The sequence below is a fragment of the Cheilinus undulatus genome, linkage group 12 (genome assembly GCF_018320785.1).
Source record: "Cheilinus undulatus linkage group 12, ASM1832078v1, whole genome shotgun sequence".
In the NCBI taxonomy this organism is placed as follows: Eukaryota; Metazoa; Chordata; class Actinopteri; order Labriformes; family Labridae; genus Cheilinus; species Cheilinus undulatus.
In genome coordinates, this window is record NC_054876.1 from 29,579,672 (window position 1) to 29,603,459 (window position 23,788).

At 38.6% G+C, this 23,788-nt stretch overlaps 2 protein-coding genes across 2 annotated transcripts in view; one reads left to right on the plus strand and one right to left on the minus strand.

Annotated features, from left to right (window-relative positions):
- Positions 1-23,788, minus strand: part of LOC121518483 (olfactory receptor 1-like) — a 72,343-nt gene that overhangs the window by 31,968 nt on the left and 16,587 nt on the right. The window contains exon 3 of the mRNA XM_041800815.1: positions 22,805-22,926. Within this exon, the coding sequence (XP_041656749.1) occupies positions 22,805-22,926 (122 nt within the window). The remainder of the gene's footprint in view (positions 1-22,804; positions 22,927-23,788) is intronic.
- waif2 (Wnt-activated inhibitory factor 2) lies at positions 1,831-2,904 on the plus strand. The gene has a single exon (XM_041800816.1). It carries the CDS (start codon positions 1,831-1,833, stop codon positions 2,902-2,904), a length of 1,074 nt encoding a protein of 357 aa, XP_041656750.1.

Here is a 23,788-nt window from a genome sequence, read left to right on the forward strand (position 1 = left end):
TAATTATGTGATATTTTAGTATCAAGTAATTTTTTAGAAATAAGATAATTTTATACATAAGTTGATTGATAATTCCCAGCTAATTTCCTTATTTTGGCCCACTAAATTAAATTAAATCCTTCCTGTATAATTATTAAGCCATGTTTAGGGTAAGGGTTAGGACTTAGTATAAGGGTTAGAGGGTTAGGCTCATGGCTAGGGGAAAATACCACCTAATTTCCAGAGAACTGCCGCAATATTACGAAGAATTACTTGATAATTAATACATTATAACAAGATAAATCCTCCCATAATATTAATATATTTCAGAGTTATTACGCGTAACATGTAACTCATTACAAGGTCATAACCATTGTATTACTATAAAATTATAAGGTGTGACCATAAGTTCTTTATTTATACTGCTTATCTAGTTCAGGGCTTGTGGGGGGATAGAGCTGATCCCAGCTGTCACTGGATAAGAGGCAGATTACTTCTTGGATTGGGTGCCTGCCAACTGAAGGCACAAAAGATAAGCAGTCACTTCAGCCTCACATCTACGGGCATTTTAAAGTCACAAATGAACTCAATAAGCCTGTCTTTGGCCTATAGGAGGAATCAAGGGTAAAGAGAACCAACACATGCAAAGATGAAACATGAAACCCCACACAGCATCTTAATTTCTCTGTTTTTGTCTGAATTATAACAAAGCATTCAGATTTTTCTCTGTATTCAGTCTCTTTCTTCATTTGGAACTGTCCAAGGTGCTGAACCCTTCACTGTCTCACTTATTTCCAGTTTCTCTCTCTCTGTCATCAGTCTGTTACATTTGAGGGGGGGAAAGTGTTCTTATTGTCTCCAGTCTTTCATCTTTTCATTTGAAAGTTTCTTTGTCTTCTTTTGAACAGAGAAAAGAAACAATCCTTTGGAGTGGTGTATGAGAGGTCCAGGTGGAGCTGTCCATGGTGCTGAACCTCTAACGTTTTTTTTGCCACTTTTTTCTCTCTGTGATTTTTTCCTCTGACTCCTAGCATCATTTTTAGAGTTGATATGCTATCAGTGCCTCTAATTTAACCCCACTTTTTCAGAGGACAATCCATATACCTGTATTGACTAGAGGAGGGAAGAGGAAAGTCAGTTCCCATGTCAGTCCAGCACCACATACTCATACAAATCTCTCAGCTTGAAGCACTTTATTTAAGGTTATTGATTTGTTTGCCAACTTTATACTATAGACTTGGAGAGCGGGTCAAGAGAATTTTTCTGTCTCTGGAAAAGAATCAATGGAAGGGGGCTGACCAGGGCCTCATTTAATAGGCTCCACTGGCTGCTAATAATTAGGGTAAGTGATTTGCAGCAAACACAGAACGCTGTTACAATGGAAAAGCGAGGGAACAGCAGTTAAATTAGCTCACATACCATGCAGCCATGATGAATGGGCTCATTCCTTATTCAGGCAGTATTTCAACAAAGTAGCTGTACATTAGGAGGACTTGGGAGCGTTTGTTTTGCCGCGTGCCTCTGTCTCCTTCTCTCTCTCTCTCTCTCTCTCTCTCTCTCAGTGACAGGCGTCAAAAATACCACCCAGGGAGCGTGGATCAGCAGCTTTTCACGCAGTCACACTCGGCTCTTGTCCACCGTCCTGTGCGTACTTTTCGCTCTGAAACTCAATTTTTTTCTCCAGTCGTATTCACAGAGAACGGAGATATCTATGGAAAGGCGTTTTTTTCTGTCCTGATGATTCAAAGTAACCGATGCTGGCGGACTCATTCGACTCTACATGTCTGAGAGGATTGTAGTCGGTCACCTTTTCATCAAGACGCACTGGTATAAACCTTCCTTGGGACTAAAATGAGGAAGAAGATGTGGATATTTCATCACGCCGATAGCTCAAAGTGTGTATTTTCAGTTTGGAGTCAGTGGTGTTGGTGTTACGCAGCACTGGTGTGTTTATTGTTCACATTTGTCAGGACGGACGAAGCGTGCCCGTCCTCCTGCGTCTGTGCCAGAGACTCGGGGACGGTGACCTGCCGTGACGGGGAGGACACCGACGTACCGGGGGACATCCCGGAGTGGACGTCTACCTTGATACTCAGGGGCAGAAACGTTTCAACTTTACAGCGCGGTGCGTTCATGATCAACGGCACGGAGTTGGAAATGACGACACTCTCCCTATCCTACAACGGGATCCAGACTATCGAGCCGTACGCCTTTCTGGGACTCCCCCGGCTGCATTTGCTGGATCTGAGCCACAATCAGCTGGAGTCTATCTCAGCTCGGGCTTTCCACGGTTTAGTCGAGCTGCGGTCTCTTTACCTGAATCACTCTATTTCACCTGCGGCCACAACGCAGCTCTCCATTGCGCTCAGCACACAAAGTTTGCGCTACCTCCACAGGCTGGAGTTGGCGGGAAATGCCTTAAAGTCTATACCCTTATTAAGGCTCGATCTATACAATCTCCACGCGCTGGTGCTGATAAATAACTCAATAGAGAGTATAGGGAGGGAAAACGTCACCAGTTTATACCAGCAAAGACGCTTACGCGTATACCTGTCTTTGAACCCGTTCAGATGCACCTGTGAGCTCGAGGCGTTTTACTACTGGCTGAAGAACTCCTCCCAGTGTCCGGATGCTGGAAGGATCCTGTGCAACGAGCCAGAGACCAAAAGAGGGGTCCCTGTGGAGAAGCTCCGTGGAGAGGACGTGGATTGTATGAATGAAAACCTAGAGGCGGTTTCCTACGTGTTCCTGGGGATAGTGTTGGCTCTGATAGGGGTGGTGTTTCTCATGGTGCTCTATCTCAACCGGGGAGGCATCAAAAGGTGGCTCAACAACATCAGAGAGGCGTGCAGGGACCAGATGGAGGTCTACCATTATCGCTACGAACAGGACTCAGACCCCAGGCTGGCTAATGTGGCTGTTTGACCCACTGAGATCTGAGACTAGCCCTGCATGGTGAGGGGGGACTGTGAGCTGGAGAAGTACTGGAAAGACTCCCTTTGACTATTGATATCTGAAGTTTTTTTAAAAACCAGTTTCACTTTCAGCAGCTGGCCAATGAACCGCAAGAACCCCTCTCACTGCAGGAAGTACACAGAGCCAAAGACAGTACAATGTGTTGCATCACTGATCAATTCAGTGCAGTTCTGTGTAGACTGAAATAGCTCTTCATGCATCATGTTAGCTTAGCTTTGTTCGACTAACTTTTAGGACTAATTCTCTTAAAGATCCTGTGAGATTTTTTTTGTCTGTGTTGATTTCATTTGCTTGCCAAAAATAATCTCATCCTGCTTTTTATATAGCAGTCTGATCCATCATTCACAAAGGCAGACTGTCCCATTAGGCAAAGACAGGCAATCCCTAGGGGCCCAAGAAGCAGAGGTGGAAAAAGTGTGACTATTGTTCTCAAGTAAAAGTGCAGTTACTCTGGTTAAAATGCACTTAAGTAGAAGTAAAAGTCACTGGTCTATAAATCTATTCAAGTAAAAGTATAAAAGTATATATCATATTGGCAAGAACACAAGACTAGATCTCCAACCAGGTCGTTCAGGTAAAGTCACACCTTTACATAAGAGTCAAATATACATCAAAATTGTAAGTTTTAATTAAACTCATACAAAATTAAATTTAACACTTTCAAAGTGTCTGCATTAGTCAACACTGCATACAGTTAAACTACATCTTTGAAAGTCAGAGAGAGTTGCACAAGCTTGGTCATTTGGAATTTTAGGCCTAACACGTTCAGTAAAAGTGAGAAATTTAACGTAAACTTGATTATGTTTAAGACTTCTAGAGAGAGGAAAAATTTAAAATTTCTAACAAAGTCTAGCGGTAACAACTCACTGATACACAGAAACAGAAACTATCCCTTTAGTGTGAGGAAAACACAGGAAAAAATGAAACTCATGGTGCGTGCGGCCTGCCTTCTCTGCCATATTGTAGTCTGATAATCAGTACAATCCTGTTAATCCTGGTATCAGATGAAGGTAAAGGTCCAACAAACAAAAAAGCTAACTCGAAAAATCATCAATAAAAGACACTGCAAAAACACTGCTTATCTCTGACGTGACATATTGTGCATTTAGTGATCTGTTTGTCATGTCTGACTTGCCTGGTGTATTTAAGAAACTTCTACGTCACAAGATGCCTTCCAAAAGACGGAGAGTTTTCTTAATGGTTTAAATCTAATATTTTACCCATTTTTGTAGAGATACATACATAAAATTGGTTCAATTTAGAATAAAAGCATGCCATTTGGTAAGATTTATGCTGAAACCAAAGTAATGTTTAAAAAATCCTTGAAATGTTACTCTGCTCATTACTATTCTTAAATGTGCATGGCTGTGTTCAACTATGCCACAACCACCTTCAGGGACAGTGGGAGTTCCCAGTCGCTGGCACTGATATTTTGGGGGTTGCAGGCTAAAAAACTTGGGAACACCTGCTCTAAAGCACAAAACAAGCGCACCCATGTGATCCTGTGGAATCTTTGCTGTACATTAATCACCTCACTCGACATCTACCCATCAGTGACTTCAAACAATGAAAATAACGACAGAAATGATCACTCTTGTCTCTGATGGTCTGGTTTGCCCTTTATGTCACACAAAGACTTCAGTAATATTTTCAGTCTGTTTCATAACCGGCTAAAAACTTCTCACAGGAGCTTTAGGGGGATAAATATAGGCTGTAAAGGTTTATAGAGGTCTGATTTGTAAACAAGGAGCAAAGGGAGAATCAATACTGATAGCTGCAGCCCATGTAAAGTGCTGCAAATGAGAAGTCTACATTCATGAAAGCCTGCAGCGAGAGCCAGGTAGAGAGTCTGTTTATAATGCACTGAGACAGAGCATTATGCAAAGCGTGCAGAGAGAAAAGTGGTGGGGGTTTAAAGAGGAGGGTATGATGTTGGGGTGCCATGTTCGTTCATTTTTCACACTGGCACAAGTTACAAACCATATTTTCATAAGCAGAACTTTGATCTCTGGAAATAGCAGAAGTGTGTATCAGATGACTCCAGGTCAGTTTATCAGGAAAAGAAGGGCAAGAGGAAGAGACAGACTCTAACCATGCATGTGATTGTTGTAGGCGTAGAAAAACCAACCAAAACATTAATAAAAGGTCGAAGAGAAACATTGAGTTAGCTGTGTTCTTTATGTCAGTTCATTTTAGCGTCACTGTCTGGGAATGTTCATGCAGCACCTTGCTGGAAATTTTTAAAAATGGAAATGTTCTGTTGGAGAAAATGCTTTTTAACACTTAGTAGAAGCAGGTGGACTTGTGTGAAACTTCAATGACAGTACAGAATCACGTCTCCTCCTTTGGGCTCAACACCAAAAGTCTGGAGTATCATCAGCTTCTTTTTTTAAAGCACCAAAGAGTGCAGGGCCAGCAGAGGTCTGAATGGAGAGATAGAACAGGGAAACATGGCAGTGCTAATCTCATCAGCTCCGTGACTAATAAACCATGCAGAATGACAACCGACCTGCAAAGTCAGTATCTCTGCAGCCCTGAGCTCATCAAATCTTTTCACCAAAGGTTTACATTATGACCTGGGGGATTTTGAAGCCAAGGTCAAGCATGAAAAGCAGGGGAAAAATGCACAAGTGGTTGATAATATACATAAGATATACATACATATCTAAACAAAAGCAAAATGACACATCAGACAAAAACCAATTAGCAGTTCTCATTAAATTACATCAAAAGTGATGATCTTATCTTATAAAAGTGATAGATAGATAGATAGATAGATAGATAGATAGATAGATAGATAGATTTTGTGCTGGTGCTACTTTTTGCACTCTTTATGAATGTATTTCACTGTGTCAGCAGCGTAACAGCAACCATTACATAACAATTTCATAGTGTGAGATGCTGTCACTTGTTATGTCAGATGACATCACAGTCTGTCATGTCGTATAGTGAGGCTGACGAGGCAGACAGAGCTGAGTTAAGGGGAAAAGTGTGCTCATTCATTGTGGGGATTTTAGAGCAGAGCTTCACATAGGCTGCATCTGAAACCATCAACTTTACCAGCAGAAAGCATTGTTCCCACAATGCAACACAGCAACTGATCAGAGATCCCAATGGCTGGCAGCACCAGCATTTGCAAGCAAAGCGTTAGTGTTAAGTAATTAGCAGCTACATTAGCCCAAGACCAAACCACACAAAGATACTATTGATTGAGTTTTCTGAACAGGTAACCAGTTTAACTGAAGCAGGACAACAATGCTTGTGTAATCAAAGCCAAAGTAATGTCAGAGGAACGCGTTCCAACTGCATTACAGTGCAGTCATAGTTAAGTTGCACCAGCTACGCTGGGTATACTCTTAACTTATCCCCAAAATTTGAAGCAGCTAATTCTGCTAAGGATAACTGCCATGTGTTACACATAGACATGTAAGAACATTTTGCATATTTAGATCATTTAATCTGAACCTCTGCTTCAGGATGTTAGATTGCTTTTTTGGGAGAAGATTTTCCCATGAGACAATGACATAATGATGTATTTTGAGTTAATAATTGCACACTCCTAGTGTTAGGGGTAAAGCATTACAAAGGCAGCGCTAGTGTACTCAGGTTAAATTTTTGTTACCTCTACCATCTAGGAGAAGGGATTTAGAAGTGGGTATAGTCTATGGAGAAAGCAAAGTAATTGGGTATACTCTGTGTACTTGCATACACCCTATACTACACCACTAAGCGCAGTGATGCAAATCAAACGCTGCTGAATCTACCTTTTAAGTCATTAAATCAGTGTTACACATTTCACAGGTGAATATTCATCTCTGTGCTATTTGCCATTAGCTCAGCTATTGTTTACTTCTACTTGCCAAGACTGGAAAAGCAGCTAAGCCGGGCCCAGCATACAGCAACATAACAACATACTGTGGTAAACAGTACACAGTATAGAAATAATGTTCTCAACAATACTGTGCGATAGGCAGTTTCAAGCATAGCCATAGCTTTAGAGTGGTGTTCAAGAACTTTTACAGAAAGGACATCCATCAGTTGTGAAACAAGGGAAACACCTAATCAAACATACAGTGTCAATGAGAGTCAAGATATAAATCAGGAGACTCAAGGTAAGTAAGAGCTCATAAGGAGGGCTTAAAATTCGCTTCACAATAAAAACCATTCATATAAAAGGAGTGCTGAATGATTTGGGAGATATTATTTATTTGTATTTTTTTTCCCAATATTGCATTGCGATTATTATTTGATTTTCTTCTGTATTTTTCAACAAATGCAAAGCGATTAATCATTCTGTATTATAACCAACACAATAATAGATTAATTTATAGCTCATTCTTCCAAATCAGTTTTTATTTCATTAGTGTTTGATAACAAAAACATCTACAGACCTTGTGAATTTCTTATAATTTTTTTGTGAGTTGCCCTATAATATGATAGCATAATAATGGATTGTTTAAACACAGATCTTTTGGCGAGAACCTATTAAGTTAGTAGGCCTATTATGTTGGGATTTTGTAAATAAAAACAATGGGGGGGGGGCTTGGCATTTCTTTTTTTTTTTTTTTTTTTTTAAAGATGTACTTTTGGGCCTTCATCAGATAGAGGAGGACAGTAGATAGACTGGGAAACAGGGAAGAGAGTGGAGAGAGACATGCAGTAAAGGGCCACAGGCCAGGTTCGAATCCAGGCCGCCCAAGTGCATGGTGCGTGTTTTAAACAACTCGACCATCTGTGCGCCCTGGCTTGGAATTTCTTAGATCAATAACACAATAAAGGTTGGGAACCACTGGCCTTCTTCAAAATGTAACCCCCTTTTCTTAAAATAGAATTAACATGGGTAACAAGTGGCAAAAATGGGCAATAAAGGTGATGAAATAGATTTAAAACATGGCAAAAGTGGGTTAAAAGAGGGTGAAAAAAATAGGCAGAAAGTGGCACAAATTGTTTAAGTGGCAACAACAGGTAGAAAAAGAGGTTACAAGTGGCAGAAATGGATTTAAAGTGGCAATAAAGGATATAATAAACGGCAAGTTGGGGTTAAAACCACAAAAATGTGGTGAAAAGGGGTTGATAGTGGACAGTTACATTGGTTATAATTGGCAAAAATGGGCAGATAAAGTGGTGAAAATAATGGATGCAAAGTGTCAAAAATGCACAGAAAATGTGGTGAAACAGATTTAAAAATGGCAGAAGTGGGTCAAAAAAGGCAGAAAAATCAGAAAGTGGCAGAAAAAGTTTGTATGATTGATTAAAAATTGCACCAAGACTTGCTCCACTGCTACTGATCTGACAAACATACATTGATGCTATCAATAACTCACAAATGGGGAGGGCTCATTCTCTGGGATCGTCAGGGGCCTAACAAAATCTGGGGGGCAGGCCTGGACTCACCAGTGTCCGTTAGATGTATCCTTTGCAGACCACAAACTCCTGTTTATGTAATGGAGATATTTTTGACTGGAAAGTTTCCGTTAGACACATTTGTTAATGCATAAGTATTAATACGCTCTATGCAGTGCTATTCATGCAGTAAGAAGGTAAGACTATGAAACCTCAAAGATACCAAGAAAGGGGTTTAAAGTAACCCCCTAATGCTGCACAGCTTAAAAAATAAAGAGGTAAATACAAGGTTAATACTGTTTTCTGCTGCAGTGGAATTTGCATTAATAATACAAAGTATTCAGATGATGATAAATAAGTTGTTCTTAAAAACCGGAAATTGTACTATTACAGGACACTGAAATACAAACATAACAAGAAAAGCACTCGGAGAGTGCAGACCTCCGCCATTAGCCCTATCTCCCAATAGTAAAGACTCCTTTAAAAAATTCCTGGATCCAGACTGTGAGCCGGATCACTCCCAAAATCTAACCAGTTCTTCCTTATGCCATTTCTGACATTTCCTGAAAATTTCATCAAAATCCGTCCATAACTTTTTGAGTTATGTTGCTAACAATCTAACTAACAAACTAACAAACAAACTAACAAACAAACTAACAAACCCTGCCGATCACGTAACCTCCTTGGCGGAGGTAACTATCAGCTTAAGCCTATAAAATCACACATTTGAAGTACAACAAGACCCTTCTTAATGTAAATGTTCAATCTACTAGAAACTATCCTATGAAAGAACATCAGTAATAGACATGGTTGTCTATTCTCTGTTTTTGTTGTGATGTATTTCTCTTAACACAAATCAGCTGTTTATTTTTTCTAAATTTTGGATAAAGTAAAAGGTAAGACTGCTAATTCATCTGTTCAGTTTTGTAGTCAAATAAAAAGACTGAGCTTGTATTTTCAAAGAACCCAGGCTTCAACTTTGCTTTCTAATAGCATTTCCTCGGTATTGCTTTGTTTCCATTTTTCTCCTTAAAAACTGTATTTTTCAAAGACTTCTCCTCTGCCCTACGCCCTACCCTGTCTCCCTCTCCCTGTCTGCTCCCCTCACTCAGTCCTCTTCTTCCAGGTAAATGACTTTATCCAGTTGAGTGACTTTGTAAGGACGTAGGGACAGGGTTTAAGCTGAGCCCAGCGAAAAGGAAGAAATGCAGAAAGAAAGATAAAGGAGAGGGCAGGAGAGAAAAGATTCATTATGGTTCTTTAGTCCAAGCACCAAATGCCCTTGCCTTGTGCAAAGGGATGACTCATCGTCTTGCTCTATATATGAATGTCTGGAAAGCTGAAGCCTGGCTGTAAACTGGGGGAAATGTCTGAAAATAAAGGTGTAGCTTAGAGAACTAGATTACATCTCAGCATATGAACCTCAGGACGCTTTAAAACAGAAATAGAATTCCTCTGTAGGAATGCTTTCCCCTTAATGTGCAGGATTTGAAATGGCAGTAAAAACAAAAAAAAAAACAAAAGGTTTTGTTGCTGATTGCTAGATGCGCATCTGAAATTGTTAGAGGTTAAAAGGGACATCTTTTACAGTGTAGGCGGCAGTTGGGGCTCTACTCTGCAAAGTTAAACCACATATTAAACCTCTTATAACATTGAAAGTCTGTGTCTAAAGGGAAGGAATGCTTTAAATGTAAGGGCACAATGTCGAACATTTTGAAATCCTTCAGAGGGGAACTGTGGGCTAATGAATGCGTGTGCAAGAACTGAAACCGGCTACAAGTGGATGAGATTTCATATTTCACTCTCCCTACCGATTTTCTGCTATCACCATCCTACACAAAACCATAGAGCAGAACTCTCTCCTTCATCACCAAACACTCTCTTTTACTTTGAAGCATAAATCTCTCACATGCTGTCACAACAATCAGAAATATATGGCTGTTCTGTTTTTGCTTTGACAGCAGTATTCACATACAGAAGGAGACAGAGGATCTTAATACAAGCTTTTCCTCTGACTTCGTCTTAGTGCTCGGTAAAGTACAAAGCAGAGAGAGGGGTTTAAGACACACAGAGGATGAAAGATGTTTCTTCCCTTGATCCACTTACTCCCTCATATTTATATTCAGAAGGGTTGCTATCATATACAAATCCTTAAATGCTGTAGTGTTGCTTTTTTACACTTTGTGCTGGAAACAAAACTCCATTCCCTATAGGGTTACCAAAATCAATGGGTCTTCACAAGTTACTAACAGATTATTGTGTAAAACATAATCATGTATGAATGAATGCTGGTTAAATCAAGTCTTCATGATGCAATGGTTCAGCTCTTTCATCAAAATTTATTTACATACATAGAGTTGGCATCATATATCTCATGCTGCTTGCTGCTTATACGTACAAAAATAGAATCTTAAATGACGCACCCTGCCCATATTCGCCTGCACATCTGTTAAGTTGGAGAGAATATTAAAGAACACATCCACAAGAGGTCACTGTTTCACACAGACCTCCACAACTCCTTTGTTGCTGCTCCGTCTGCCCTCTCTACAGCTGTTCTGTTGTAGTTGTCTGTCTCTGTGCCCAGGTGAGCTTACATCTGTAGTTTCTAACAACTCATAAATATTATTCAATATTTCATCAGAAAGTTTGAGAAAACTTCCACCATTTTACTTACCAAAATATTCTTTGTCATTTAAGGCCGGCCACACACTAGACGACTTTTTAATCTGAAACAATTTTAAAACCGTGAGAGACCACAGACTTCAGGACAACTTCCAATGATTTTTCATCTTTAATCTTCTGACTAGACGACTCAGCCAGACTGTCAGATCACTGGAGACCACACACCTGCCAACCTGCCTACGACCTCGCATGATCACGTGACTTCAGAAAAACAAAAAGCAAAACACGGATGTCTGTCGATAGCATCTTGCTGTCTCTCCACAACAGGCTGTCCTGGCATGCGTTACAGGTGAAGCAAAAATCATAATACAAGGGAAAGACTCGGGATGAAATCATGGCTGAAATTAAGTTAAAGTTGTGTTCATGGTTGTGAGTGGTGAAAGTACGTAAGATCTGGCTATGACGCTACCCGGTCTGCTCGCCCTCCTTGGTTGTTTTGGGTACTCCCTCAGCAGCACTACGACCTACAATCGTAGATATCAAACGTGTTTGATATTTACGATTCGGGAATTTGGAGGCTACGACATGATTTGCAGCAGTACAACAATTGTGTTGACACCACACACATGCAGACTACTCAGACAAACAGTCCTTCGCAACGAGGCTCCTCTCGGGATACGCCCCCACGTAGTTGGAGGAGGCAAATCTTGTCCCAAATCAGGTTTAAAATCCTGTAGTGTGTGGGCGCCCTAAGAGGGCTCTAACTGCAGACAGCAGATATCAGAAACCCTTTCTTGCAGACCTCTACTGTGAGATGCTGCCTCTGTCAGGCTAGAAGTGATGTAGTTTGCCAGTACATGTTTCCTGTTTAAGAAGATTTTATTCATAAACAAAGTCTAGCAGTTACATCAATGAAATAACCACATTGCAAACATTACAGACTAAGCAGCATTTCAGAATTAAAACAGAAAAAAAGGACAGAGGTTTAACCTGGGATTAAATTATTTATAGGCCCGTTTTAGAAGTAATTATGCAAACAGTGGCTCGCTTTAGCTTTGTTAGCTTTTGCTAAAGCTTAAGTAGTTACGCTAGCTTTATAGTCAATGTTACTATATAAGCCAATGTAGCTATGTTAGCTTTCACTTTAGCAAACATATGTAATCATAATATAGCTACATTTGCTACATAGATAACTTGGCTATATAGCTAATGCAGCTAAAGCTAACATTGCTAAGTTAGCTTCAGGAAACATAGCTTTAGCAAATGTACCTAACTGTAACATAGCATGCATTAGCTAGAAAGGTAACTCAGCTATATAGTTAACGCAGCTAAAACTAAAGAAGCTATGTTAGCTTTAGCAAGTGTAGCATAAGCCAGTGTAGCAAACAGAGCTTTGATTGCTTTAGCTAAGTCCGACAGATGGTATGTACCTACATAACTTACGTAGACAAAATTGCTTTGTGAGCTTTAGCCTTAGCTACTCTAGCTGTTTGAGGACAAGCTTTTATTCCTGTAAGCCAACTGTTTAGCTGGCTTTATTAAACATTTTTTAAACTAGGCCTTTCAACTTTTTGTATCCTACTCTTGCCTTAATTCATATCCAAACCCTAACAAAAAGTGTAATCCAATTTTATTTTCAAATTTTTAGCATTTACCTCTGACCTGACAGAGTTGGGATCTAAGATCTGTGGTCTACAGTACGCTTTTGGTCTGTATCAGTAAGTTTCAAAATAACATGCAATGCAATACTATGGACAAAATGAAAGTAGAGTACTGGCAGAAAGCTTCCTCTGTATTAGTTTTTTGTTTCTAGCATAGGGCATAACCCCCTATGTCCTCTTACACATGGTTACAGAGGCAAGTCAAACAGAAGTCCATTCATTCCTGTAGTCCTGTTTTTGTCTTTTGTCTCAGTAATTCTCAAAACGCATATTCCAATCTTAAATTACCAAAAACGGACAAAATATACTTTCAGTTACTCAGAGTTTCTATCAGGTTTCTATGCATCTGTAAAGAAATGCTTTACCTTGTGTTGGACACTGGGAGGAATCATTCATATTCAATATGACTGATAGACATCAGTCACATTCGATATAATGGCAGCATTATAGAAGTTGTAGGCTCCAAACATTGGGAAACTTGTAGTTTAATAACAAAAATTGCAAGCAAGCTTCTGCACTTTGTCTAAATTTCAAAACTACATTTCTTCACTACAGTTAAGTTCACAGATTTGTGCAATTTAGACTGGGAGTTGCAGCTTGACTGAATATTTTCCAAGCTTCTGCACTTCTTAGTACTAGCCAATATTACGATAAAAGGGATTCTATTTTTTCAAAACACATGGTTTAAAAAAATGTCCACATATCAAAACATTTGGACAGCTTTATGCCTTAGAGTGAGCTTATTATTTAAGGAGAATCCAAATGCCAAAATCCTCAAGGGGAACCTATAACTCGTGTTAGGAGCTGGATATATGCCAGCTAATCCATGAATAATTATTAATTAGGTAATTAGGTTTATGTTCAGGTCATATGTGTTTCTTGAGTCCCCTCGTATCATGAAATTCTGGCCATGGAGGGGAAAGAAAGAAAGCATGTGAAAGACATTAAACCTTCTCACCACTACGTGGCCCCAGTGCTCTACTGACATGCAATAACAGGCACATGTACAACAATGCATGCTGGGTTTACCAACAGTATTTTTGCACCTGCTAAGATGGATTACGGATAACCTGAGCAAACAGCACACTACCTCCTTTATCATAGAAATCTTACTGAATAACAAGCTAAAATGTCCTACTTTGATCCTGGTCAAAATTGTGACAGACAGAACATTCATCCAACCACCCTCCGAGTTTTTTTTCAGCCTCTGCCCTCTCCCAATCACTGTATATCGAAGGGTTTCCAGATGGATGTGTAAAACAAATCCATCTGGCGTGTCAGGTTAATATATACCTCTGTATCAGTTGATATTTAGTAGTACAGACAGTATAATAGAGCTCAGTGAAGTTGCAGGGTAGATCTGTCCTTTAAACAGTTATCTCTTATTTGCTAAAAATTCAGCTCCTAACACCAGCCTTAATGACTCACCAACAGTGTACACCCTCACACCTTTTCCTTTGTTAGAGAGCAGACTGGGGGCTCCCAACCAGCTCTTATGAGACTAATTAAGCTTAAATATGAACAATGATAGGTTTGTTTGTTACAGGCGAGGTCATTCACCAGCATATAGAGCTAATATCATAGAGCTCATTAGAAAGACTCCCAGGAGTCAAGAGAAGGCAGGAGTGATTCCTTTTTCTTGGGGTCGATGGATCACGTTGAAGGTAAAAACACCCTTTAGGTATTAAATATGCTGGTATTTCATCACATATTTTGTTTATTATGTGCATTTTTATAACAAGATAGAAGACAAACAGAAAGTCTTATAAAGACCAAATTCATAGTGTTCAGTCATGGTACAGAGGCCTGGAGGGCAAAAAGAGCTTGGGACATTGTCAGTTAACATTGTCAATGTGCAGCTGCAGCACTGGACATCTTGATTCTCCATTCTCCATCTCTTTAACTACAACCTCAACAAAACTGCAGAAGATTGCTACATGAATTTAAACTATGAGGTTTAAGTCCAAGCCACATAAGACAAAAAAGTGCATGAGTATATCTGCCATAATGGAGATCCATCCCCTTAGCCGCTAGGAGGAAAGTCTACAACAGTATGGACAAGTTTATGTATTCTGGATGTGTATGGGTGTATTTGTTTTCACTTTGACATGAAAGAGGTTTTAAAGTGTATTTCTTTTGTCAAAAGCTCAACTATACTGACCGTGATTGATTTATAAAATCATTAAGAGGGTAAAACATCCAAGGGGTGAAAACTTTTTAAAGGCACTATAAGTATAGATTGGTTTTAGCAGTAGTTACAAGAACAGTGGCTCACTTTAGTTCCATTAGCTTTAGCTAAAGCAAACATAGCTACACTAACTACGTAGTTAATGTTATTACATAAATCAATATAGCTTCATTAGCTATAGCTTAAGCAAAGTGAGCTTTAGCAAACATCACTAATACTAACATACAGTAGCTACAATCGTTACATAAGCTAAGGTTGCTATGTTATCTTTACCAAACAAGCATAAACTAATGTAGCTCATGTAGCTTCATTAGCTTTAGTTTTAGCTACATTATAAACACTGTAATTCCTCACTTCTCTCTCCCTGCTTTCTACTCCATCCAAAGCCATGTCCTCAAAAAAAGGGGCAAAGCCCCATATAAATAAATAAAATGGACTAGAACAATAACATCCTGGAATTGAGGCCAAAAGATTTAAAACTCCACCTGCTGACTGGCTGCAGCACAGACTATAAACTCCAACTCCTCTGTGTTAATAGACGGGACATGGGTCAAACTGGAAAATTAGATATACTTACATTTATTCTCAAACATGGTTTCTGTCTTTTAAGTTATTTATTATCATGTTAGTTTATGTCCAGATGCTCAATTTCCTGAGAAGTTTAGTTTGAATCTGTAATGTGCCAAAAAGAGGTAGTAATGTCATGACTGACAAATGCAGCTCATGCAGCATTCTTATACAGATTAGAAGTATGGAAGAGGAAAAGCGGAAGAAAACATAACAAAAACTAACAATACAGTCATTAAAATTTCGTAAACTTGAGTGTTGGCTCCAAATTAACACAAGAATTAATTCTACTACTGACTGTTGTGTTTGCTTCAGTTTGCAGAGGATGTGTGAAAATAATCCTGTGGATCCATCAGCCAGCTCTAATCAGAACATTTTTGATCAAAAACAAATCAACAGCACAAATTTTCAGTGAACATCATGAGGGTATTTTGGCATCACTTTTGTACAATGGTAGGGTGCAAAGGTGTGATGTGTTGTTCATACTAATAAAGAGTCAATGGCTTGCACATGCATTTTTTAAGTCAATATTTCCATGTTCTGGATACTCTGCAGTGTAATTACAAACCCTGGGAACCAATACCCCAGAGTCTGTTGTTTTAAGCTCCTGTATGGCCTCTTAACTCTGAGGTTATGTAGGTTTCAACCATAACCAATCAGGTTTTAAGGACCCCTGCCCTGAGTTTGAAGTCATCATGGACTGTGAGTAAAAATGGTCTGCTGTTTGACCCACCTTTGACCAGCAAAACAGATTTTGATTATGCAAGCTGTATGAGCGTCAAAAATCTATACACTGATTAAACCTTTTGACCTGCCAGAGTAGAAGTAGCCAGCGTGTGGAATGAGTGTATGAGAAACACAGAGAGAGAGAGTCCTGACCTTAATCTGTGCCTGTAGGTCAAACTTTAATATTTCACATTTCACACGCCAATTTTAATCATTCTTCCCTGTGAGGGCACAGGTGCTCGTTTGGGATGAGATCATTTAGCTAATGAGAAATATCCTTCACATAGCAGGACGGCAGAATGATTGAAAAGATGATGCTGATGCTCAAGATAAAACCACACTTTCTTATACTTTAACGACAGGCTAGGTCAGCTGCCAGTGAGTGTATGAGAGTAATACATGTTAAACTTTGTCTATGTCACTGCGCCTGCAACTAACAATGTCCAGTGTATACCATCAAGTTTGGATATGTTGGTCAGTTTATTGACTCATTTAGTCTGATCGGGAAAAAAACTCCATAAATCCAAATCCAAATCAAAGCTCTAACATGCCGCAACAGTCAAAAATGCTTTGAAACACACATCAGAATCAAGTTCCCCAGAGTGTTGGATTCCCATAGTACGACCTTTTGGCCTCTGGCGATGGAGTGAGTATGAAATTATGATCGGAGGGCACAGCAAGGCCAAATAAAATCAATGTAGACATTTACAATGTAAATAAATGATGTAGCATATAAATATATATATATATATATATATATATATATATATTGAATACTGATTATTTTTGACTCGTATTGCAAATTGGATATGAATTTTTGCATTAAAGGGTCTTTGTCATTCTCATATTTAATAAGAAAAAGTACAAAAATTAAGAAGGCTGGATTTTTTTGTTGGCTGTTCTAAAAAATGGCACCTGAATGATTAAACTTGGAGGATGACTGTTGTTACAATTTGAAAGATTGTAAGTTTTACATTGCAGAATGACTTTAAAGTTGTTCTCCCTGTAACAGCTGTTATTTTTCAAGTTGGTTGTCACACATTGAAGTTACTGTATATTTTGAAAATGTGAAAGATAAGTTCTTAAAATGTAGGATTTTGAGAGCAAAAGGTGACAGTGTGATTTTTTTTGTACATCCATGTTTAGCTGAGCATGGAGAAGGGTTGGGTAGCTTTGAAAGAGTCTGGGAGCTGTTTATCTATGTATCTATAACTTGCAAGGGACAGATACACAGACACCTAAAATCATTTCTATGGTAGCTTAGTCCATAAGTAACTAAATTAACATTGTGCTGTTCTGAAGAAACTTTAGATTCATTTAGAAGAGATTCCTAAAGTATATGGAGTTGCATCTTTTGTTCTGCTTCCAAACAATCAGACTTCTTTTTGCAGCCAGTAAGGTTGCTCCCTGCTGGCCACAATGAAACTGAGCTTTAAAGGGATATTTAGGTATTTTTGAAGTTGGATTGAATAAGGTACTTGGCAGTAGTAGTGGCATTAGCCTCCTGTGATTTCAGTGTGCATTGTCCCTTTAAATATGAGGCGCTTGGTGAAGCTAGGCTACATTACATAGCAGAAAGGTGCAGCAGTTCTGCTTGATTTAACAAGTTTAACCAATAACAAAAACAATGCTGGCCCAATAATTTGCTATTTTTTTAAGTATTTATTTTGGGCTTTTATTGTGCCTTTATTTGATAGAGGAGGACAGTGGATAGAGTTGGAAACAGTATCAAAGGAGAGGGAAGAGACACGCAGGAAAGGGCAACTGGCCAGATTCAAACCCGGGCCGCCCACGTACATGGGGTGCACCTTAAACCACTAGGCCATCTGTGCCCCACTACTATGCTATTTTGAAAAATTTTGAAGTTTTTTATTCTTCCCCCAGAAAGCCTCTGTGTTTGGCACTATTTCACAAGCTTCGGCGACCGACTAAGAAATTCCTGATTGAGGATAGCGACTCACAGATGGCTGCAGCCTGCATCACTCCCTATCCAGAGTTGCCCGACGCACTGAATGCTGATGTTTCGCAGACCTTTCTTAAACTTTGTGGATATAAATTGGAAAAACAAACCCGAAGAGCTGAATGGAAATTTGTGATCCAAGTAAGTTTATGGCTGCCGCTTTAATTAGACACACTACAGTTGGCAAAATACGTTTACTTTATGAAAAATTGTGTCAGCTGAGCTGGAATAACTAGTTTTAGCTTAATTACTTGTTGTTTCTTCTGACACAGCCTGCAGACCCAAACAGCTGTTCAGACATGCTGCGGCAGAAGAGTTGGTAGCTGAAGCTCACTTTGCAAAATAGAGCTGAACACAGACAGTGTGTCCTGAACCACATACTTCCCTTCTAAATGCTAAACATTTTGAGTGCATGAGTGCACACAGTGCATTCACATTGAGAAGTACACTAATATGCAGTTTACTACTGGCACACGCAAAACTGTCCAAGAATTAGGAAGGATCAGGGCCACCCCTGGTCAAAGTGAGCCCCCCCCCCCCCCCCACAATGCATGAAGTGATTAATTGCAGAGTGAGAGGACACTGCACACTTAATGATTGATCAGGTATTGCACCGATCTCCAAAAATAGATATCTTGAGGGTTGAATTATTCAAGTATGATGCCCAGTTAAAGTATGTTTGGCCAGCACTTTACATACAATATCTCAATCATATTTATCATGCAAACACTGGCCTGATGTGCAGAGAGGGAAGGGAAAAAAAGCTCACACATGACCAGGTCCTATGTGCTGTACATGGTCTGCATATGGGGAGGGGCAGGCCTAGGAAGGATGGACACTTTGCACCCTCAGTGGATGTCATATTGATGACGCAGTGGATATTGTACTGTTAGCAAGCTGGCACACTAGCTAATGTTGGCATCTGCTAACAAGCTAGCTTGTTATTAGCAAGGGCAGAAGATTTCAATCAAGAAAAGGGCATCCGAGGCAAAATAAGTTTGTTTAAAGTTATATGAATTAAATAGTGAGTGGAAATAGCTGTCAAATTTCAATTATAATGGTGTAATGTCAGCATTGTTTTTCGCCCCTTTTTTATATATATATATTTATTTATTCTTTATGTAACCAGGTTTGTCCCACTGAAATCAGAGATCTCTTTTTCAGGGGGGGCCTGATCAAGAATATTAGCAGCACACAGTTTGCGCAATGGATGTTAGCCGATAATAAATCATCAGGTAAAAACTAAAACCTAAATCCTTGGAGGCTAATACCACTACTGTTGCCGAATATATTTTACTACCAACTTCAAATATACTGAATTATCGCTGTTAAAGATTGTCAGCATTGACTTCAGTTTTTAAAAAACATGACTGGACCAATCAAACCTCTTCTTCAGGTTGCCTTTCTCCATTTATATACACAACTTAACCTGGTCACTTATTAGCTCCTGCAATGATTATTACTACAGATGCTGCCTCACACAAACTGATCATTTTAACCAACATGCTGTTTCTTCTCTTTGGACTGAGGACATAGAAATCCTACAGTGGCAAATTATATGTGCAGCACCATTTATCAAAACAAATTTGTTTGTCAGTTATTTAAAACTTAATCCACAGCAGTTTTTACAAGCTGCTGTGTGTGTTACCGCTCACCCCCTAGCAGCTGTTTTGCTGCATCGAGATATTAATTAAGTTTATAGCAGCTGCGCTGTCTTTTGAAGGGCAGGGAGGAAATAAATCCAGAAATTCTATCAGCACTTGAAGAAAGTCTGTTTTTCTAAGGTGTACAGTAATTGTAGATTTTTACAGCATTTGCTCATTTACATGTGTTAGATTAGTTAAAATCCAATCACTCGAAACCTTCTTTAATATGAGCATTGTAAAAAATTAAAGACATTGTTTTTGTAATCACTGTGACACTTCTTAAAATGGCAAGAAAGCTGTCAAATGTCCTACAGAGACTATTCATCTTCATAACAAAATGTTTGGTGCTCATTAAATCTCCCTCTCATTAATCACACGCTCATCCTCGCAGCTCTAATGAGCTCCCAGCATGTCTGTTTGAGCAGCAGAGTAAATATGTGATGGGCAGCTTCTCGTTCAAATTTCTGACAAAAAAAGAAAAAAAAAAGAAAAGATGCAGTCTCAGCAGTTTGAATATTTCATGCTGTCCTTCACTGAGAGAAGCAGCCGATCCCCTGACCGGTCATAACATTGGCGTATTACCTCAGAGAGAACAGCATCTGCTTCGACAACCTGTCTGTCACTTTCAAATAGCTCTCTGCTCTCTGCACGGGCTCAGGGAACTTTCAAACTTAATGTCAACATGTAACTACAGCTAAAGCCATTAAAGCCCATCCTTAAAGATGGTCATATTCATAATTGAGTTTTTAGTTGATACATAAGACCAGAAAGTACAGTCCTGCAAAGATAAGACACGCCTTGGCAGCAACAACAGAGCTCCTTTTTCCTGTCCAACCTTTAATTCAAAACACTGATTCAAAGTGTTCTGGGGTGATTTATTCACATCATTATAACCTTATTATTTCTTTTACATATGAGTGCACACAAATTTTTTACACCTATCATTTCCCTTATCATTAAATTCTTTAGCTTGTAGACTACTGCCCTCATGTGGCCACAAAGTCAGCTGGCAGCAGTTTTCATTCCTGTGCTCACCGTTACCTTTAATTCAATTACATATCACACACTGACAGCTTCACAATCTTTTAACTCCTCTCAGTTTTTATCATAACTGGAAGTGAATATAAAATACTATAATTAAGGTTTCTTAATTGAATATATTTTGGATATTTTTTGCTGTCGACACTATCACCAAAGCATTTTCAATGATAAGATCCTGCTCTTTTTAAATGCAAAGTATGCCAGCCAACATGCAGCATTAATATAAAAGTAACCATGCTGTAATTCTGCACTTTCAATTTAGTTTTGTAAATTCTCAAATATGTCAAGACAGTCCAGCTGCAGGGGTGCCCAGATAGCCAAGCGGTCTAAGGCACTACCCATGTACGCAGGCACTCCAGGTTTGAATCCAGCTTTCTGGTCCTTTACCACATGTCCCTCCCCACTCTCTCTCCCGTTTCCAACTCTATCCACTGTCCTTCTCTATGTTATAAAGGCATGAAAAGCCCAAAAAATAAATCTAAAAAAAAAATAAAAAATAAAAAATAAAAATTAATGCTAAAATATAATTATTATTGTTATCCATGAATTTTCAAATTTACTGATTACAAAAAAACTGAAAAAATAGTAAAGAACATTAATATTTCTTGATTAATATCTCAAATTATATTTACTTGCATTCCTGAACAGAAAAATAAGTTTTAGTGCTTGAATGTTATGCTTGATTAATTTCTGACTTCTCAGAGAAGCCCAGTGAGCTGAGTCAAATTTAAGTGAATTCAGTTTGAAATTCCTCATTCCTGTTCAAAATGGTAAAACGTAGAGAACTCACTGAAAATGAAGGAGTCCGCATTAAAGCACTTCATGATGCTGGATGGTCTTTGAGACAAATATGACAGGTGGTCTAATAAATTTGTTAAGCACTGTACCTCCGTATTCTATGTAGCTTATGCAGTTAAGTAGCTATTCAAACTTTGTAGTTAATGCAGCTTCGCATTGGATGTAGTTAACGTTAGCTTTGTTGGTAGCTATCCATGAGCTTTATGAGCTCTAGCATTAGCTACATTAGCTCCATAATCTACGTAGCCTACACAGCTAACAGAGCTAAGAAGCTACATTTGCTATGTAAAAGTGTTTTCATGGAGGAGAAGCTTTTCTCCTGTAAGCAGACTGTTTACTCAGCTTTATTCGAACATTTTGTCATTAGGTTATGCTGGTCAGACTTTTAACTTTTATCTTTCGGTATCATAACTCTAACCTTAAACTTTGCCCTATTCTTACCAAAAGTTTCATCCAATTTTATTTAGAAAGTTTTAGTGTGTACTTCCATTCTGGCAGATGCAGCATCTCTCAGTAACGGTCTACAAGCGGCGGCGTCTGAGAGTTACGGCCTGTAGCCATACCTCTTTCAAATATGTAGCTGTAGTGTAAGCTAGGATAACCCAGACATATAACAAGTATATTTGGACTAAAGAATCCAGAAATGATGGCTGTGATATCATACTGCTGATGTAAACGGATGGTATGTCTTTTTTAATGAAGATCACTCTGAATAACAGGATAAATAAGTCATCATCTATACAAAAGGATGGGAAATGGTACAAACAGTCAATCTGTTTCCATGGCTCCTCCGTTATTCATCATCCTTTAAGGAAACCTTGCTCATTATTTGACTGATGACTTTGATGAAGAGATTTAATTGTGAGTTTAGTGAGATAAATGAGATTAATAAGGTTCGGGTCTAAACAGTAAAAGGTTTACTTTGTTACTGCAAAGATCATTAACCAACATGCTCAGGAGTAAACACCATAAGTTATTCTTATTGGAGGGAAATTGTGGAGAAAAAGATTTAAGAGTGTGCTGTGCTCTCTGGAGGCTCTTGTTTGTTTGGGAAATTTGGATGTAGCTCTGTGTTTGCCATAAATGTAAAGTTCATAAAAACATTAGGAGGATTTAAAGGGTGTCTGTGGAATTAAAACACTTCTAATCATCTAATCAGTTATTGCATGTTATATAACAGTCCAGTCCATTACAAATGAATGAGCATGACCCCTTAAAGCACCATTCATTTAACAGCATTCTTGATTTAATTATATATTCATCCTTATAGTTATTTCTCAGTTATTGGTGTCTGTACCTTTGTTCAGGACCGTGATGTCATCACTGGGCTCTTGAACCAGTTTGCAGTAAAGTGCTGGTTCTGGATCCACATCAATGCCACTGCTACTGATCACAGATTCAAGCTGCCGGGAAACAAACCTGAAACACAAACAGCTAATGTTAAGCATACCAGTTACCCATGGACTTAGAGAAGATTTTAACTTTTTTTTTTTTTTTTTTTTTTTTTTTTTTACCACATTTATATTTTTCTATATGATTTTTGGGCTTTTTGGAACTAATTAGTAGATAATTATAATCACTACACTGTAAAAACAAACAAGATGGAATACTCCAAATATTAGTTGTAACTGGCTATTTAATTGTTTAGAAGTGGTGGAAACACATTTTTTGAGTATGACTCAAGTAAAAATACTTTACATGTCAAATCATGTCACCCAAAGTAAGCTAATTTGATCGATTACATGTAGCCAGGACTGAAAGACACACTATGACCCAGAAAGGGTTCTTCTGCAGAGTTTAGTAATATAACCATTGCTTTGTTGAAGTTGGTCCCTACAGGCAGGATTTCTCTAACTGAGTCAGTAACCTTACCCATGGTGCAAAACTGTCTAATGCTCAAAGGCATTATGGAAAACTCTACATATTAAGGGATGATTGTTGAATAATTTGAGAACAATGACAAAAAATACTTAGAGTGATCATGTACTGTTTACTCAAGAAAAGTTTTCACCAACTCAGAAAAATAGAGCTGAAATAGCTATTTTGAATTTATATGTTAACATGAATTATTTTTTTTCTGACAGCCATGGTCCAAGGTTTCTTTTTTTGAACCCAAAAAGGTAAATTTGACAGGTGTTCAGCATCCTACAGACAAAAAAAAAATACCACCAGCACTGATTCAGAATTCAAGACACAATCAGACAAAATACATTAAAAACTATGTTTGAACAAACAGTGATGTTTAAAACCAAGTCATGATAAAGCACTTTTAAAAATCCAT